The sequence below is a fragment of the Hylobates moloch genome, unplaced genomic scaffold, assembly GCF_009828535.3.
Source record: "Hylobates moloch isolate HMO894 unplaced genomic scaffold, HMol_V3 SCAFFOLD_11, whole genome shotgun sequence".
Taxonomy (NCBI): Eukaryota; Metazoa; Chordata; class Mammalia; order Primates; family Hylobatidae; genus Hylobates; species Hylobates moloch.
The window spans coordinates 35,528,590-35,548,829 of NW_026652286.1; the positions used below are offsets into that span (position 1 = coordinate 35,528,590).

Consider the following 20,240-nt stretch of genomic DNA (forward strand, 5'->3'; position numbering starts at 1 on the left):
AATATTTCCAAATCCCATATCTGACAAAGAGTTACTATCCAGAATATACAGAGAACTCTTAAAAGTCAACAAAAACAAAACAAAAAACCTGATTCGAAAATGGGCAAAGGACTGGAATAAACATTTCTCTAAAGAAGACTTATGAGTGGACAATAAGCACATGAAAAGATGCTCAACATCACTAATCATTAGGGAAATCCCAATCAAAACCACAACGAGATGCCACCTCACACCCATTAGGATGCCTACTATAAAAAACAAAAAATAAGTATGGTGAGGATGTGGAGAAAATTCAACCCTTGGACATCGCTAGTAGGAATATAAAATGGTACAACTACTTGAAAACAATAGGACAGTTCCTCAAAAAAGTAAAAATAGAATTACCATTTGCCCCAGCCATTTCACTTCTGGGTATACCACATACCCAAAAGAATTAAAGCATGATCATGAAGAAATAGATACGTATATCCATAGTGGCATTATTCACAATAGCCAAAAGTTAGTAGTAACCTGTGTCCATTGATGAGTGACCAGATATATAAATGTGGTCTATATATACAATGGAATATTATTCAGCCATAAGAAAGAAGGAAATTCAGACATACATTACAACATGGAAGAACCTTGAAGACATTATGCTGAGGGAAATAAGACAGTCACAAAGGGACAAATGCTATATGATTCCACTCATATGAGATACTTAGGTAATCAAATTCATAGAGACAGAAAGCAGAACGGTGGTTGCCAAGGGCTGAGGGGAGGGGAGAATTGTCAGCTATTGTTGAATGGGTAGAGTTTCAGTTTTACAAGATGAAAAAAGTTCTGGGGATGAATGTTGGTGATGGCTGCACAAAAATGTATTGCCACTGAACTATGCACTTAAAGATGGTTAAAATGGTCAATTTTATGTTAAAAAAGTTGTGTCACAAAAGGCAAGGGGATAGTTTCAAGAAGTAGAAGGAGGTGATTAACGGTTGCTGGGCACTTTATATGTTTTACATGTGTTTTCTCATATAGCATTTACCCCAGACCTATGAGATAACAACTATGATTATTATTACTCTCATTTCATAGGTGAAGAATCAGAAGCTCCAAGATACAAGATCACACAATAAGTCATGGGTAGTGTTAAGTGCCATGGGTACTCAGGAAGGTTTTTTCTTCCAAAAAGACTTTAAATCGGAACAGCCAGGTCTGCCCTAACCTTGGCAGTGAGGCTGGTTTCAGCCTGTCCCTGATCTGCTGGTTTGTGGTGGGAGAGTGAGCAGCTCTTCTAAGACATGATGAGCACAGGATGCAATAAATTCCTTAGGCCTGAGATGGTTGTGACTCACAGATCGGAGAGACCCTAGTCTTCCTTTACGTTTCTCATCCCCAAGATTTCACAGTTCCTTACCTGAGGAAGTCACGTCACTTTCCACTCAAAAGCCTCCTATGGCTTTGCATCTCATGCAGAGTAAAAGCCCAAGTCCTTCCAAGAGTTCCAAGGCCCAACCCAACTCTCTCTCTCTGGCCTATCTCTTACCACCCCCAGCCTGGCTCCTTCCAGCTACGTAGGTCTCCTTGCTGTTTCCACAACATCCTGAGCACACTTGCTTGTCAGCACCTCTAGAGTACCTGCTGCTCCTTTGCCTAGCATTCACTGCCCTCTAAGAACTGCACACTCATCACCTTGCTCCTTTAGGTCTCTGCTCAAATGTCACCATCTTCTAGAAGCCTTCCCAGGACATCCTATATCAGACAGCAACCCACCCTCCCCTCTCTGCCCTGCTATATCTTCTACCTAGGATATACATACACCTGACATACATACACACACACACACACACACACACACACACTCCCCACACATTTGTTGTCTCTCTCTCTCTCTCTCTCTCTCTCTCACTGATAAGAACATAGACTCCAAGAGGACAAGGATTTTGTCTGTTTTCTTTTTTTTGTTTTTGACCCAGAGTCTCACTCTGTAGCCCGGGCTGGAGTGGAGTGGTGTGATCTTGGCTCACTGCAACCTCTACCTCCTAGGTTCAAGCAGTTTTCCTGCCTTAGCCTCCTGAGTAGCTGGGATTACAGGCACCCACCACCACGCTTGGCTAATTTTTGTATTTTTAGTAGAGACAGGGTTTCACCATGTTGGCCAGGCTGGTCTCGAGCTTCTGACCTCAGGTGATTTGCATGCCTCAGCTTCCCAAAGTGCTGGGATTAGAGGCGTGAGCCATCGTGCTCAGTTTGTCTGTTTTCTTTACTGCTATGTCCCTAGCGCCTGGCATGTAGCAGGCACTTAAAATGATTTTTGTTTTTTTAAGCAGAGTCTTACTCTGTTGCCCAGGCTGGAATGCAGATGTGTGATCTCATCTTGCTACAGCCTCGACCTCCCAGGCTCAAAGATCCTCCCATCTCAGCCTCCCAAGTAGCTGGGACTACAGGTGCATTCCACCACACCAGACTACTTTTTTGTATATTTTGTAGAAATGGCATTTTGCCATGTTGTCCAGGCTGGTCTCAATCTCCTGAACTAAAGCGATCTACTCACCTTGGCCTCCCAAAGTGCTGGGACTACAGGACTGAGCCACCATGCCTGGCTGAAAATGATTTTTTGAATGAATTAATAATTGTGAAAAGTTTAACTCAAGGATGGCAATTTAAAATACAAGGGTAAATGGAAACAGTTTGGTGGTTCCTCAGAAAGTTGAATTACCATATGACTCAGCAATTCCACTCCTAGTACATACCTAAAATAACTGAAAACAAAGACTCAAACTGATACTTGCACGTCAGTGTTCATCACAACATTATTCATCTTAGCCAAAAAGCAGAAAAAAAAACAAGGGTTCCTCACTGGATGAATGGGTAAACATATGTGGTACATACGTAGGATAGAATATTATTCAGTCCTAAAAAGAAGGAAATTCTAGCATATGTCATAGATGAACCTTGAGGACATCAAGCCAAGTGAATAAGCCAGTCACAAATACTGTATAATTCTACTTAAACGAGGTAGCTAATAGTTAAACTCTAGAGACAGAAAGTAGAATGGTGGTAGGCAGGGGCTGGGGGTGGGGAGGAGAGGGGAGTGACTGATTATGGGTACAGAGTTTCATTTTTGCAAGATGGAAAACCTTCTGGAAATGAATGATAGTAATGGGTGTACCACAAAGTAAATGTACTTCATGATACCAAATTATACATTTTAAAATCGTTAAAATTTTATGTTACGTATATTTTACCACATTTTGCTTGAAAAAAACCTCAAACTCAATTCAGTTACTGGAAAAGTTTTAATTATGACTGGAACAACTTGGATATGTAATTTTTTCAACTGTAAGTTTTATAAAATTTAAATACAGATTAAGTATTTCTGATTAAAATTTAGCATCTGAATTGAGATGCTCTATAAAACACACACCAGATTTCAAAAACTTAGTACAAAAAAATATAAAATAGCTTCAAATAATTTCACAGTGATTACATGCTGAAATAATAATAATTTGGATATATTTGGTTAAATATATTATTAAGATTGAAAAAGAAAAGAATGAAATTCTGACACATGCCACCATATGGAAAAACCTCAAAAATATTATGCTAAGTGAAATAAACCAAACATAAAAAGACAGAGACAATATGATTCCACTTACATGAAATATTACAAACAAATTTACACAGACAAAAAGATGAGAGGATACCAGGGGCCGAGGGAAGAAGGGAAGAGGGAGTTTTTGCATAATGGTCACAAAGTTTCTATTTGGAGTGAGGAAAAATTTTGAAAACAGGAAGCGGTGATGGTTGTACGTCATCCAGAATGTAATTAATGCCGCTGAATTAATTGTACACTTAGAAATGGTTGAGATGACAAATTTGTTCAACATATTTTACCACAATTTAAAAAGACACATTGGGAATGCCAGGGGCAAAGAGTAAATGCAAGAGCTCATTCTCTTAAAGCTAGAGAGGAGCAACAGGCAGCTGCAAGTAAACATGAGCATATTCTCCTTGGCTGGAAGGGGACATGAAACTTCCCCTGGACTTAAGTCTTACAGATTTGAACTTAAAAAAAAAATCTCCCCCTATATGTTCCTCAGATTTTGACAGCTGTCCCCTGCAGAAAGGGTCCTGAGAATAAAATCTTTCCACTGCAGATTTCCCATAGGCCAGCCTTTGGTATATCTCACTACCCTGTATTTACATCTCTTAAGACTGTAAGACCGATAGCAGGAGGTGTAGAATACGCCAGGTTGCAGTGAAATCTGTCACATACAGCCAAAGGCTCTGAGCAGCCTCTGAAATTATAATAGACTCGGTTTATCTTTCTAAGAAGCTGCATAGAAGTTTGAAATGAGTAACTTTTTAATGTAATACAATTATATATATAATACATAAAAAATATATGTATATACTATATTTACAACTTCTCTTAAGTATATATTTCTATAACTATGTATGTTATATATTTCAATATTTGTATCAGGATATATGTTAGTACATGTTACATGGAGAGCTGGTAGCTTATGGCTGACCATCCTAAGGAGACAGCCAAGTATAAAGAGGTCTCCAGAGAACCTCTGACCTGCCTGTGCACTGGGAGGATGGGGTGGGGCCTCGGGAAGTTTGCACCATTAGCAGGGGGAGGAGACCGACCTCTCCTGTTCTGGGTGGTACCTGGGATTCAATGTGTGAGATGGGGGCCTGTTAATAGGAGCCTCTCTCACTTTTTTTTTTCCTTTTCGCCCAATACATTCCATTTTTCTCACCCTTCAAAGTGTCGTTGAGCCTAATCTTTCATGGCCATGTGACAAGAACCCGGCTTTTACCTGAACTAAGGAGAAAGTCCTACAACACTAATATCAACTGAGAACCATGATGTCTCCCACCTTGTTTCTTGCAAAACTCATTTACTGAAAGGCCAAGTAGGAAGAGACCTAATTGCTTGAACCTGCAGACATTTGATTCTCTTGTACACAATTTGACTTCTTCCTCAGCTCAATCATTGTCTTCCCCATTCCTTTCACAGGTGTTGACTGCTAATGAACACCCTGCACTCCAAACACCTACTAAGCATCTGCATTTGAAGAACTCAACCTGAGACAAATACCTGTTATGTGTCAGGCATTTTCCTAGGTGCTGGGGAATCAGCCAAGAACATATAGGCAAAAATTCCTGTGCCCATGGAGCTTACATTTTAGCAGAGTTTCTGGGAACACTTTTGCCTACATGATAAAGAGATGTCTGTAGCTAGAGCAACCCCTTCTACCTTCTTCCTGCTTTGAAAGCAAATGTGATGGCTGGAGCTGCAGCGGCCACCTTGTGACTACAAGGTGACAAGCATGAGGAAAAGCTGCACTGTTCAATTTGACAGCCACTAGCCACATGTGGCTAGTAAGCACTTGATGTGTGGCTAAACTTAACTGAGATGAGCTGTAAAACACACAGTATTTCAAAAAATGTAATATACAGAAAACAAAATATCTCAGTAATCATTTTTTATATTTACCACATGTTGAAATAGTGTGGCTATATTAGGTTAAATAAAATATATTATTACAATTTCGACACTTCTTTATATTTCTAAAATGTGGCTAATAGAAAGTTTAACATTATATACGGGCTTACATTATATTTCTTTTGGGCGGCACTGGCCTAGAGAATCAGAGAATATAGCTACTGAACCTCCAGCCACCGCCTCTCTCCTGACTTCTCCTTAAAAACGTAAGCCTCTATTTGTTTTCGCCTCTGGTCAGCATCTCAGTTATCTGCAGCTGAATGCAATCTTACAAATTCAGCACAGGAGAACAACTTGAGAATCAGGCTCAGTGAACTGCCCAGGACCTGGCAGGAGGCTGAATTGAACCTGGTACTCCACCCTGTTGAGTAGGAGATAGACAGATATATTCACATCAAGTGGGACAATTATCTGGTCAAGGAATACACTGATTGCCAAGATATTTTTAACTGTGGGAAAAAACCAAAGCAGAACAAGAGTCGCCAGTGAGCAAGGAAGAGGGAAGCCAGGGTTTACCTTTTAGTGTGGGAAGGAGAGCGTTAAACTTCTTCACGGTTTCCTTTTTCCCTGCCCAGAGATACACATTTATTTGGATAATCCTGGCCAGAGACTCCCTAGGGCCTTGTACAACCCTGGGTGGGCCAGGAGCTGCAAGAGGGTTTTCTTTTTTCTCCAAGAAAAGGGAGGCTCAGTCTTTCAGCTTCACAAGCCTATTGGCTAACTTCCCGTCTCTTTTGAAAGCTCCACGGGCAGCCAGATGCTAGTCAAGGGCCAGACAGGGCTGTGGCCACCATCCCCGCCCTGCAGGGAAGGAATGCTCAGATGCAAACTTGGACAGATGCTTAAATAAGGAAATGAAAGGATTGCCTGGTTTTGTCTTCCTCAAACCCACCATCAAAGCTTGAAAATACCGGGGCCCACACAGTAAAGCTCCAGAAAGAAGCCAATTGTGCCACAGAGTTCGCTCCTCTATCCCTGTGCATCTTCCCTGTGCCAAGCCCTGTGCTGGGGACTTGAGACCCAGGGATGAACCAGACATGCTCCCTGTCCTTAGGGAGCTCACCGTCGAAAGAGACAAAGCCATCAATGTGGGGCACTGATCAGCAAGATAGCAATAGGACCAGAGAATCTAGGAGCCCACTGGGGCACCAAACCCAGATTGGGGATGGAATAAGAGGCGGCAGTGGGGGGTAGATGGTCAGGGAAGGCTCCCAGGAGGAGGTGATGTCTGCTTGAACTGAATCATAAAGAGAACAAGTTAGCCAGGCCAGGCCCCTGTTCAGCACTAATAGGACAGATCCTCCGTGGGCCAGGGCCCTAAAGTCTCCCATTATTTGATGAAATTTTCAAGAGAAATATAAGTGCATTTGATTTGATGCACTTATATGTGTTCTTCTCTTAAAGAACATTCACTTTTACTGATACAGCAAACTTTTTTATTTATTTATTTTTTTGAGATGGGGTCTTGCTCTTTGCCCAGGCTGGAGTGCAGTGGCAGAATCACAGCTCATTGCGGCCTCAACCTCCCAGGCTCAAGTCAGCCTCCCCACTCAGACTCCCCAGTAGTTGAGACTATAGGCATGCACCATCAAACCCAGCTAATTTTTGTATTTTTTGTATAGACGGGGTATTGCCATATTTCCCAGGCTGGTCTTGAATTTCTGGGCTCAAGGGACCTGCCAACCTACGCCTCCCAAAGTGCTGGGGTTATAGGAGTGAGAAATGGGGACTGACAAAGCAAACCTCTTAATGAAACGATGTATAGGGAACTGTGTTGTGAGCTGTAAAGCACCACGCAAATGTTTGGTGGTGGTAATAAAACTGTTGCTGTTACAAGGATGGCAGTAAGCCCTGCCACATCTCTGCTGGACTGCTCTTCACCCAGTGGCCCCGTTCAAGGTCACCTAGTCCAGGCTGCAGGACTCAGAGGGTGTCTATCAACGCCCACTCAGCAAAGCCCAGGAAATCTAAGTAGGCAACGTCTTACTGCACTCTCTTTTTAAAGAAGGACTCTTCCTGGTGCTCCCCTGCACTATTGGTGGGAGTATCCACTCCAGGGAGGAGAATCTGACAATGCCTATAATTTTTAAATGTAGCACACATACCCTTTGTCTCACAATTTCACATGTATACAAACAAGTATGGTTAAGGAAATGCACTGCAGCACTGTCTAAAATGGCAATAGACTGGAAATAAGCTAAGCTAAAGAAATTGTGCTATAGACTGGGTGCAGTGGCTCATGCCTGTAATTCCAGCACTTTGGGAGGCCGAGGAAGGCAGATCACGAGGTCAGGAGTTTGAGACCAGCCTGGCCAACATGGTGAAACTCCATTTCTACTAAAAATACAAAAGTTAGCCGGGCATGGTGGCGCACGCCTGTAGTCCCAGCTACTTGGGAGGCTGAGGCACGAGAATCACTTGAACCCGAGAGGCAAAGGTTGCAGTGAGCTGAGATCATGCCACTGCAGTCCAGCCTGGGTGACAGAGCAAGATTCCATCTCAAAAATAAATAAATAAATAAAAGAAATGGTGCTATTGTGCTATAGCCATAAAATGAGAAACCATAAAAGACATGAATAAAAGAGTTAGATCCACACCTACTGAGATAAAGCAATCTCAAAGATATATTTTTCAGTGAAAAAAGTTCAGAACCAGTGTAGAGAAAATGTGTGTAGATTTTTTTTTCCATTAAGAAAATAAAGGGGGCAGTGCATGCATCCATAACACACATCCACAAACGTGCAGAGATTTTCAGGAAGGTCACACAAGAAATGGGAGAGTACTTTCCTCTAGGAAGGAAAACGGGGAACGGAGAAAAGAAACTTCTTCCACACTAAATTTTCTTTCCTTTTTTTTTTTTTTTTTTTTTTTTAATTAGCTTGGCTTAGGCTCAAATCCATACTGTCTTGTCTTTTTTTTTCTCTCTCTCTTTTCTTTTCTTTCTTTCTTTTTTTTTTTTTTTGAGACAGGATCTTACTCTGTTGCCCAGGCTAGAGTGCTGCGGTGCAATCATAGCTCATTGCCACTTTGACCTCCTGGGCTCAAGCGATCCTCCCACCTCAGCCTCCCACATAGCTGGGACCACAGGCATGGTGGGGTGCACCACCCTCAGCTAATGAAAACACATTGTTTTCTCACTGTGTTGGTCCCACTCGCCCAGTCTCACCCTATATTTTCTTCCCCTACTTGAGTTATTTTTTATCATGAGCAGGCATTTTTTTCAAAGAAACCTTTTCTTTTCCTTATAAAGAAAAAATATATATATAAAGAAATATATATGGAAATATACAGATAAGTATGGGGCAGAAATATATATTTATATATACACATTTAAAGAAATATACGTGTCTATACAAAGAAATTGATATGTGTGTAGTGTGTGTGTGGTGTTATGTGTGTATGTGGTATGTATGCATGTATATGTGTATACGTGTGTATGTATGTATGTGTGTGTGGTATGTGTATGTGTGTATATGGTGTGTGTGGGGTGTGTGTGAATGTGTGTATGGTTTGTGGTGTGTGTAGTATGTGTGTGTATGTGTGTATTTGTGTATATATGTATTTGTATATATGTATGTATGATGTGTGTATGTATGTGTGTATGGTGTGTGGCGTGTGTGTATGTATGTGTGTAGTGTATATGTATTTGTGTATATATGTGTGTGGTGTATGTGTGTATATGTGTGACTAAGTGTATGTGTATGTGTGGTGTATGTGTGCATAAGTGTGTGTGTGTGTGTGTGTGTGTGTATTTGCTGTAGAGACCAGGTCTCACTGTGTTGCCCAATTTGGTTTTGAACTGGCCCTGAGCATTCCTCCCAGCTTAGCCTCCCAAAGTGCTGGGGTTACAGGTGTGAGCCATCCCACCTGGCCTAGTTTTTTCATAAAAACACAAAAAAGCCTTTATTTAGAAATATATTTATAAAGTGAACTCAGTAAACCTGGATTAACAACTTCCTATGAAGACAGCTAAAAAGGAAAGTTTTTTTCTTCTCCATACGACATTGCTGTGAATTGGATTTACTCAAGCTCACATATAATGCCCAACACACACACTCATGCAAACTCCACATATTCCATGTGCAGCTGTGGTAACAAATGCAACCATTGGTACAACCCGACTGGCAATCCAGGCTCAGAAACATGTTCAATGTTGTAGGGCCAGCAGTCTACCATCAGGTAAGCAGACAAATCCAGAGTTCTTCTAAGCTTTTTCTTCAACTCGCACAGAGTTTCACATCCCAGAGACCATCTTCTGTTTTATCGGTTATGACTGGAACTGCCCGTATCAGGCAAAGTGGCCCTTGAAGTGTCTGAGCCAGTGCAGCCATGATGGATGACTTCAGAGGTCGGGAATGTCAGACAGGCTTATCCAGGCCAAGGGGTAGCAGCCTTTGCTCCCGGTGTCACCCCTAACACCTTTGCACCCTGACTCGCTGCCTCCCTGTGTGATCTACGGAGGAAGCTGGGGACCATAGGACCGTCTGGCCCTCGAGCGCAAACCGGGGCCTGGGCTACACACAGGGGAGGGGCCCAGGAGCAAAAGGTGTGTGGTGACCCTGCTGCATACTCATAAAATACAGTCACATCCTTCTAAAAAGATAACGCAAGAGTTTTCATTACATAGGCTGGCCTGATTCCTGCTGGTGACAAGAGTCCATGGGTCATTTCCTGCGAGTTTTTATGGCAACAATGTACAAATACCCCCTGGTCTGTAATGGTACCTGTGATTACTGAGCAATCCTGTGGGGAGTGGTGGAAAGAACCCTGGACAGGATTGGGAATCGGGAGCTCATTGTTAATGGTTTCCCAGGTCCTCTGTTTGAGTACGAGACCCTCTGTTCACAGCCTGGACCAGGAGGTGTTTTCCTCCAGCCTTTCCCACCATCCATCCACTCTGTTCTCTCCGGCTTTCACCCTTTCCCCAAACCCCACACAGTCCTCCTTTCCCATTACAGAGCAACACACTCTCCCTAGAATATATGCACTCCCTTTAGCTGTTTCCTCAGCTCTACATGGCAAACTCCTACTCATCTGCCAAGCCCCACATCAAACCTCCTCTTCCAGGAAGCATTCTCAGACTACACCGTCACAGTTAGTCATTTGCTTTTCTATCCTCCTGCAGACCAGTGTACACACCTCTCTCATAGCTGTTAAGATATTAACGATAATAAGGGCTAAATATTTACTGATCGCTTACCAGAATGCTAGACAGCCTTCTACACTTTACAAAGGTTACCTCATTTAACTCTCATGGTAACTCCATGAAGTAGCTACTCTTATTATCCTCATTTTACAGAGAATGCTACTGAGGACCAGAGATATTAAGTAACTTGCCCAAGGCCACAGAGTTATTACATACCTAGACAAATGCCTGGCACACAGTAGCTGCTCAATAACTATTCACCTGATGAATGATTAATACGTGAATACAGAAATAATTACATATCTGTCTTTACAGAAAGCTCAAGTAAGAACCAAATCTAATTCATCTTCCAAACTATCCTCTCTGTCAAATGCCTGGTAAGGTGTAGGGCACTGGAAACACCTGCTAATGAGCAAATAAACAAAAGAATATAAGAGCAAACCAGTAAATAGAGTCCAAATCCCAGTAATGCCACTCTCTTCAGCTTTCTGGACCTCGGTTTGTGGCCTGTTAAATGCAGAGATTGCATATAACATCTGCTTAAGTTCCTTCTAGCATTAAAGATTTATATATAAAAATAACCAGAGTCCAAAATTTTGTGATTATAGCATTTCCCACACCAAATTACATATTGCAGGTTCTTCTGGGTTGTTTTCCTCGGTAACACTACTCAGTTGGGTGTGACATTCGAGTCAGGTGTTACCCTAATACAGAGCCAGTATCAATCCTGAAAGAGTTCATTTGGCATGATCCTCAGTTCACCCTCATTCTTATCCAAACAGAGTCACACCCAGGGAAAGAATTATTAATATTCAGTGCCAATAAAACCCTCATAAATAATCAATAATAAACAATAATCCCAAGTGAGATTTTATAACTGGCACCTGAGCCACTGCTCTAGAGAACTTTCAGGCCACTCTCCTTGTCCCCTGACACCTCCATTAGAGCCCTTCCCTCTTCTCCAAATAGATCTTGGTCCCCAGTCTCTCACCACTGTCACACGCACGTGTGTATACACACACATTGTGGCACGGAGGCAGGAGCATGGTGCTCAGCATATGGCAGGGGCTGATAAATGCTTGTGAAATGCTTAAGCCCAGACCCACTCCAGGTGGTGCTGAGATGTATCCACTTCAGCACAAAGGTCGGGGTTCTGGCTGAATTACGTTTATTCTTGCTCTGCCTATGGCTAACCGGGAGCTTGGCTATATGCCTGGTACCTGACAAACCTGTGTCATCTGGCTTAGCATTAATGATCAGCCACATGTATGCAAATGCCCAGCATTTCTTCCCTGACTAATGCTCAGCATAAACCATGACACCAAAGGATGCCTGAACATGGTATGTGAGCAAGACAGTGTCTGTTCATGTTGGAAGAGGTGAAGACCCCTGTTCTGTGTTTTGACTCAGAACAAGGACTGCAAGCACCAGCCTCATGGAGCTGGCCATTAACCACCCACACATGAATGTGATATGCAAGGGGCCTATATCATGGCCAGAATACAAATCAACACTCACTGTAGATGACATCCATTTTTTGTGTGATTCTTTCTTTCTTTTTCTTTCTTTCTTTTCTTTCTTTCTTTCCTTTTCTTTCTTTTTCTCTCTTTCCTTCTTTCTTTCTTTTTCTTTCTTTCTTTCCTTTCTTTCTTTCTTTTTCTTTCTTTCTTTCCTTTCTTTCTTTCTTTTTTTTTTGAGATGGAGTCTCCCTCTGTCACCCAGGCTGGAGTGCAGTGGTGTGATCTCAGCTCACTGCAACCTATGCCTCCTGGGTTCAAGTGATTCTCCTGCCTCAGCCTCCTGAGTAGCTGGGACTACAGGCACTCACCACCACACCCGGCTAATTTTTTTTGTATTTTTTAGTAGAGATGGGGTTTCACCATGTTGGCCAGGCTGATCTCGAACTCCTGACCTCAAGCGATCCACCTGCCTTGGCCTCCCAAAGTGCTGGGATTACAGGCGTGAGCCACGACGCCCAGCCAAGGACACCTGCTGATTATCTGTCTCACACTCCCACATCCTTGGGGATTTGCTTCTCCCTCACATCAATCATGTGATGCTTGAAAGGGCTGCCAATCACAGTAACCAGTTCCTCTGGCTTTGACCATAATAAATCCAGAAGTGGGCCAATCAGAATCCTTCTCTGAGGTTTTTTTCAATATTGACCTGAAAGAGACAGATTCCAGCCTTTTGGAATGGAGCTATAAAGATGTGAATGAGAGGTTTCAAACTTGGAGAAAAATGTGTTTGCAGGAGGCAAGCATGGAGCCAATAGAGAGCAAGGCATCAAAGCATCCAAGTTAAGGTCGGGACTTAAAGTGTCTGGACCTTCTTGTTAATATGAGTCAATGATTTTCCTGTTCTTTGTGGTTATTTTGAGCTGGGTTTCTGAAAAGCATAGCTCAAGTAGCCTAACACAGTCACAGTTCATATTTACAATGCATTCTCAAATGTATTTTCCACTCCTCAGCATTCAGGCGGTTTTTATGAGATGGGTTATCTCACATGTGAAATATCTTTGTTCCTCCTCACAAGAAAGGCATAAAAATTCCTGGGCAAGAGGCACCTTACCCAGCATCCCTAACAAAAGGTGCTTTCTTTCCCTTTGTATCTCAGAAGCCAGTGGTGACCTGCCAACCACAAGATGTGATGACTGTTCTATTTCAAGCTACCAAAGCTTGTAAAATAGAGGCTGGCCACACCAGCTAGGCAACTGACTAGTACGTTTTGGAAGAAGGGTCTCTTCTTGGTGGTCAACCCTCCATTCCATCCCTCTACTGGCTGACTCCCTGTGACAATCTGTCTTCAGATCACCAAGAGGGTCCTTCAGCAGCCACAACATGTTTGGTGTATGGGGCAATAGCATTCCCTAATAAAAACCAGAGCTCTGAAAACCCTCTGTGAGAGAACATAGTGCAACTGGGCCACCTGACTTTTATGGGAGCTTTAAAAAAATGAAGCCACCATATACAATTACTAAGACGGATGACACTTTGGAAGCTAAAAGCTTCCCCTCCTTTAACTCTGAAGAGCCACCCAGTGAACTCTGAACCATGAAGTCACAACAACGAGGGAGGAAGGCACTGGGCAGGAGTGGCATCCAGGACATTGGTCTCACCTTCTCCTCCCCCTTCCTTTTCCCTACCTCCCTCATCTCCTCTGCCTAGCTGGAGCGTGGCAGGTTATGAACAGGCACTGCCTGGATAGCTAGTCTGCTCTGGGCTGAGGCGACTGGTCTGTTTCAACCTGATGGAATGCTCTTCCTGTGTCCCGCAGTGTCAGTGTGCCCCAGGCTCACAGGAGCTTGGCAGCTGTCTCCCCTGGGGCAGTGGAAAGCAGCATATCCCATGGTGGACTCGACAGCTTCTCATGACCAAAACAAAAACACAACAGTCCCGATTGCCATGGAGAGTTCAATCCTCTTGTCCTGGGATTGGCACAGACTGGAATTCCTGGGGTTCTAGCTGAGCTACCGCCTGTGAGGTCTAAATACAGCACATTCGATTTTAACCTAAACACACAGCCTGCACCAGTGCTCAGGGCCGATAGTCCCCAATGGCCACCAGGGAAGTCAGCTGAGAAGCCTGGACTCCCACCTGCCCATCTGGTGGTGGGCATTTCAGAAATGTCAGAGAAAGGTTGCGATAGTGAGCCTATGTTCGCCGACGCTGTCTATGGCCAAATGATGGGGGATGCAATCAGTTCATGTAGGCTTAACTATGAGTGTGGTCCTAGGTAGAGAAATGCATCCTGAGGAAGGCAGTGGGCAGGTGGAGAATGCAGGGATATCAGGAGGAAGAGAAAGAGACAGGAAGGAAGAGGCAGTAAGGACCTAGACCTATTTCTTAGCCAATTAATTCAAAACCAGGGATCTTTCTAAAATGTCCACACCCAGGGGAACACGACTCTGTAACTATGCCTCTCCCTGAGACTTAGGACTTAGGCCCTAGAATCAGACGGACTAAGGTTGCCCTCTAGTTGTGTGACCTTGGGCACAACTGACTTCTCAATTTCCCCGTCTCTAAAATGGCCTGAAGGACTACTGTAGCTGTTCATCGAAATCATGGACATAAAGTACCTTGTACCTAGAAGCTGCTCAATAAATAGCAGCTACTAGAAGTAGTAGTAGTGGCAGCAGGCATAATAGAAGTGGGGGTAATATCAAGCATGGGCTTCTCTCCCTCAACTTTGCCTCTGGCTTCCCTCCCTCGGAGAGGGCACGAGTGGACGGAACCTCCCCGCCAGGAAAAGCTGATGCCTAGAGACAAAGGAAACCTTTACCGGAGGAAAACAATGCAACATTCACACCCACACCTAAGAATCTTAGAGTGCCGAAATGGCAACAGCTTCCTAACCTCCCAAATGTCAACCCACATGCCCTGCAAAGGTAAGACTAGGAGGGTTTCCCCTTACCTTGGTGTTCGTGCATGACTTCCCTCGCTTATACTCTTTGTGGGAACCACGCTTATCCAATTTGTACCACAGGGCCTTGGCTTTCCAGGTGGTCACCTTGGACTTGAGCTTGGAATAAAAGTTTCTGTGGTCCAGAGGGTCTAGGTCCAGGTGTCGTGTGAGGATGTTGAAGGCCTGGAGGGTACCCTTGCATGTGGATGCCTGGACAAAGTTCTCAAAAACCTGCCCCGCCTGGGCCTGCTTCTCATCCTCATTTTCCCCCATGGTTCAGCAGTTGTGTGCGGCAGTGGTGTGGCGAGGACACAGGTGAACAGCATGAAGTATCTGGAGAAAAGTCACACCTGTGAAAGTAGGGGGAGGCAGAGGTCAGCTTTGGACGATGAGGGTAGGGTGGGGGATGGGTGCTGAGAAGTAAAAATACCATTTATTTAAGACATTCAAACATTAATCATATTATTTAGTGTTCAATACTAAACATAAACATAAACATAAACATTTATAAAAGATACAGAATTGTGCCTTTTGGCCTGTCAGTGTGGCATTGCAGGGAATCTCTTCCCCTATGCTCTGCTCCTCTCACTGGCTGAAAAGTACCACAGATTGCACGAGGCTATGCCCTGGCTAATGCCAACAGTACCTGGTCAATCTTGCTCTAAGCCAAGTGGTTCTGCAAATAGTGACTAGGAAAAGGGAAAAAAAGACCCAGAAAAGTACACTAGATATAGCACCATTGAAAGTCTATCATTCTCGGTGCTGGAAATTGGTTGGCTGATGTGAATATAACCCAGCCACATTACACTAATGCACAGACAGAAAAAACTCCAGAGAACATCTCTCTAGATTTCATGACTGCCCCCCTCTCCTTAGACACCCAGCTTTAAAGCCTTTCTTCATTCGTTACCAGAGAGCAGGGCTTTCCACTTTACACATGACAAACAGTCTCTTCTCAAAACTTCTGCTCCTGGTATCAGCTGGAAGCACACCATCTACCTCAGTCAGACTCACAGACAGACAGAGACACGTGGATCTTCTCCACCTGTGCAAAGGGGGCCTGTGCTTTGTAAGTCCCCGCTGTGAGCTATTTGGAACAAGTGCTTCAGCTGATGGAAGGGGAAAATGCGATGGGTGCTCATTCACATCCCAAAAATAGCTTGCTTGGGCTTTGGCCTTGGTCCTTTCTGCACCATTCTAACCTCAGACATTTCTTAGGAAAGTCATTTAAGTTTCAAAGGAACAAAAATAAAGTAGAGCTGATTTTCCAAAGCACTAGCTGTTTTTCCAGCATCCAAAGCTGGCGCAAGAAGACAAATATGGAGGAACTGGGGCTGACCCAGCTGTCAGGAGGGCTGGAGGGGTCTCTGAGCAAGAGGGCACAGCAGACCGAGCTCCACCGATGAGGCCTGGTTAGGGGAGGTCAGCGACACACAGAGCGCAGGCCTCACGGCAGCTCTGCACTCCCCAGAGGGGCAGTGTTCATCGTGGACAAGTTTGAATTGTGGGACGGTTTTATAATACCAAAAGCAGAGAATGGTGTTTATCTGTTTATCTCCTTCCTTAATCTCTTACTTAGTCACTCAGCAACAATTATTGGTGCATTAGCAAGAGTCGGGCACCACTCAAGGGGCCGGGAATACGTAGGCTCAGGCCCTGCCCACAGGGGAAGATGGATTGCAAGACCACAGATAAGTGCTTGTGGAACATGAACCACGGGCATGGAAGCCCAGAGCAGGTGGTGTCCAACTGAGCCTCGAGGAGTCCAGAGGGGCCGCAAGAGAGAACTGTCAAGAAAGCTTCAATTTTAGGAATGAGATTTATTTTACTAGAAGACTGGGCAGTGGACATTCCAGGCCATGGAAATACCCACGCAGGGATGTGAGTGCGGAAAGAGTGGGACAGTGGTGGAATGACAGCAAGTTCAAGGTTCAGGATTCGTGAGGAGGTGTGGGAGGTGTGGTGGGGATGCCCAGCGCACGTGGTGGCAGGTGTCCCCTCCAGGCCAAGGAGGAGGACTGGCCTCCCCAGTGGGTGGTGAGGAGCAGGAGACAGAGGAGCAGGAAGAGACAAGTCTTTGGGAAGATGATAGGGCAGCAGTGGACTGGAGGAGGAGGCTGGAGGTGAGGAGGCAGCTAAGGGGCTGTCCAGGCAGCAATGAGAGGAGCTGGAAGAGAAGGGGGAAGAACAGCACATGCAAAGGAGCATAGGAGCCCACTGTGCGCCACCTGCCAGGAGGAGCCTGCTGGGGCTGGTGAGGTCTCAGACACTGGATGCCCAGACTTGGAGGTGACGGGATCCCAGCAACTTTGTAGGGCCCTACCCAAACTTCCCTCTTTCCCGGAGAGCTTCCGAGGTGCCTGGCACTATGCTTGGCTGAAGGGAGACTAGCACTCATTCCCTGCTCAGGCCTGGCCAGCTTCCCTACCCAGGGACCCTACCCAGGCTGGGTCATCCATGAGGCCTCACCCAGTGACCCTGGTCTACGACACTCAACAACTTCAGTAGACCGGGGAAGCGGGCTCTGTGCCCTGCCTGGTGCGACGAGCATGGATTCCTTCACAGATGCTCTCTGGGCTCTGTGAGCGTCCACTCTGCTTACTTGGGCATGACTCACATAAACACTACCTCCTACTATGTCTCCGCTTTCCCCATGTGCAATGCTTGCCACCCAGAGAGCATAAACAGAAGGCAGGACTCATTTGCTTTGCAGAGCGTATTAACATTCTCAGTCTTTATCTATCTTTGGAACCACTTCTGTGCCCAGCGTTGAACAAAGGCTGCAGTGGCTGGCCGACAAAGACAAGGCTATTTGAACTTGCCTGCTACACTACAGTCTTTTCTGAGGACAGGCAAGCAGGACAGAGAAAACTGTAAGGCTTCAGAGCTATTGCCTCACACAAGCCACTTCTGATTCTCAGTTTCCCTACTGTAACAGACAAATTATAATCTCATCCTTGCAGGGTAGCTGTGAAGGGCAAGAAGTGTGGATGACCAGAGAGCCGGGTCCTGGCAGGCACTCAGTAGATGTAACGCACGCTGCATCCACCACAGGAGGCAGATTTGTACCTGGGGAAATGTACCAGTTTAGAAAATAGTTTTGTAAACCAGTTCTTCAAGTTGCCAGCTCCTCCTTGTCTAAAATTATGAACAGTTTAGAGCCATCAAGCCAGACAATAATTTACAAACTGGAAGAAGCTGTCTCCTCCGCACCTCAATGGCCACCCCCCCTCCCCCAGAAGAAGAATGAACAACTTCGTCTTCGGGCTCCAGTGGAAAAAGAGCTAAAGGTGGGGCTGAGGGCTGGATAGGCGTGGGAGCTCCAGGAACCAGCCCTTATCTAGAGTGAGATAAGGGGAGGTGGAGGGAGATGGTTTGACAGGAGAAGATAAGCGCAGCTTGGATATGTAACCCAGCAGCCCGTACCAGGCTCAGACTTGCCACCCTGGACCTAAACACCCGTCTCACCCTTTACAACTGGCTTTCCAAGTTAGGTCATAGACCTTAAAAATAACTCTAACACCCATGGTGGGTAGCTTTCCTCACGGGATTAACATCATAATATTTAGAGTCAGGGCAACCTGAGTGTGAATCTGCTCTCAAGCACTTGCTAGTTGTGTGACCCTAGTCAAGTTACCTCATCCATTTTGGCCTCAGTTTTCTCATGTGTCAAATAGGGATAATACAGGCTTCCCTCAGTAACCACGGAAGATTGGTTTCAGGATCCCATGCAGATACCAAAATCCGTAGATGCTCAAGTCCCTTATATAAAATGATGTCATGTTTGCATATAACTTACACACATTCTCTCGTATACTTTAAATCATCTCTAGATTACTTATAATACCTAATACAAGTGCTATGTAAATCGCTACATTGCATTGTTTAGGAAATAATGACAAGAAAAAAGTCTGTACATATTCAGTACAGAAGAAATAATCTGTTTTTTTTTTTTCCTGAATATTTTCAATCAGCAGTTGGTTGTATCTGTGATGTGGGACCAATGGATACAGATGGCCGCCTGTTCTCCTCACTTCATAGGGCTCTAAGGTATCAGTGAGATCATGTATGTGATAACCAATACTCATCACGATTCTTCAGACAGCCCAAACATCATCATATCAAAAGGAAGGGCAAAAGAAACATCATTCAAGACTACTGAGACTAGCTTTCTGGGTCAAGGAGTTATATACAGGTTGAGTATCCCTTATCCAAAATGCTTGGGACCAGAAGTGTTTTGGATTTCTATTTTCTTTCTTTCTTTCTTTTTTTTTTTAAGAATATATCCATCATACTTACTTGGTTGAGCATCCCCAATCCCAAAAATCCAAAATCCAGAAGACTCCAGTGAACACTTCCTTACAGTGTCATGTCAGCACTCAAAAAGCTTCAAATTGTGGAGCATTCTAGATTTCGGTTTAGGTATAGTCAACCTGTATACTTTAAAACTAGAGGACAAGGGCCTTCCATTTAGAAGGTCTGAGGTCAAACTCACTTCCTCTCTGTGTAGACTTGGACAACTCATTTATCTTCTGGGTTTTAGTTTCCCATGTATAACTAGGGAACCTCATAGAAAGTAGTTTTGGTAATGAGCTGAAAACATACAGAATTCAGGATAGTGTTGGGAATGAACTGGGAAGGGCTGACCTAGCACTTAGAAGGACTCAGTGAGTCTGAGCTTCAAACCTTTCTTCCAGAGAACTGGAGTGCAAAACCTTTGGTGGCTATCCTTCTCCTCACCCCAAAAGAAGGTAGTCAGGATTTTTTTTTAATAAGAGGATCCTGGTAACTAGCTCTTATTAAAGTTTTCCTTGTTAACCACCACCCAGCTATTGCCTTTTTGAGGCTTGATATGCAATAGAAATAAAACCAACTAGCCAGAAATATGAGGGCTTCTGCATTTTCTGGGAAGAAACAAGATGTGATGCTTTAAGTTTCCAAGAATAGCCTTGAAGCAATTTGGTTTTTGCCAAGTGGAGTCTCTTATTTGTGGTTCTTCTGCTCCCCTGCCTATGTGACTTCATGAGTCACAAAGCAATTTCCTTTCCCTGCCTCTAGCTGCTAAAAATTAAAATTTAGGGCCCCGGATTGCAGGCAACTGCATTGGTAATGGGCTAAGCCCACAAAATCTGAGAGTCAAGCTCAAGGTTTATGCAGAGTCCCTGAGCACCTCTCCAAATGAGAGGAGGA

General features: G+C 44.3%; 1 protein-coding gene across 16 annotated transcripts in view; it reads right to left on the reverse strand.

Moving 5' to 3' along the window:
* The window catches only part of MICAL2 (microtubule associated monooxygenase, calponin and LIM domain containing 2), a 249,417-nt gene that overhangs the window by 182,684 nt on the left and 46,493 nt on the right, over window positions 1-20,240 (reverse strand). For all 16 annotated transcript variants that reach the window (XM_058446993.1, XM_058446991.1, XM_058446992.1 and 13 more), the window contains one exon: window positions 15,060-15,400. In XM_058446993.1, the coding sequence (XP_058302976.1) occupies window positions 15,060-15,323 (264 nt within the window). In that variant the 5' untranslated portion in view covers window positions 15,324-15,400. The remainder of the gene's footprint in view (window positions 1-15,059; window positions 15,401-20,240) is intronic.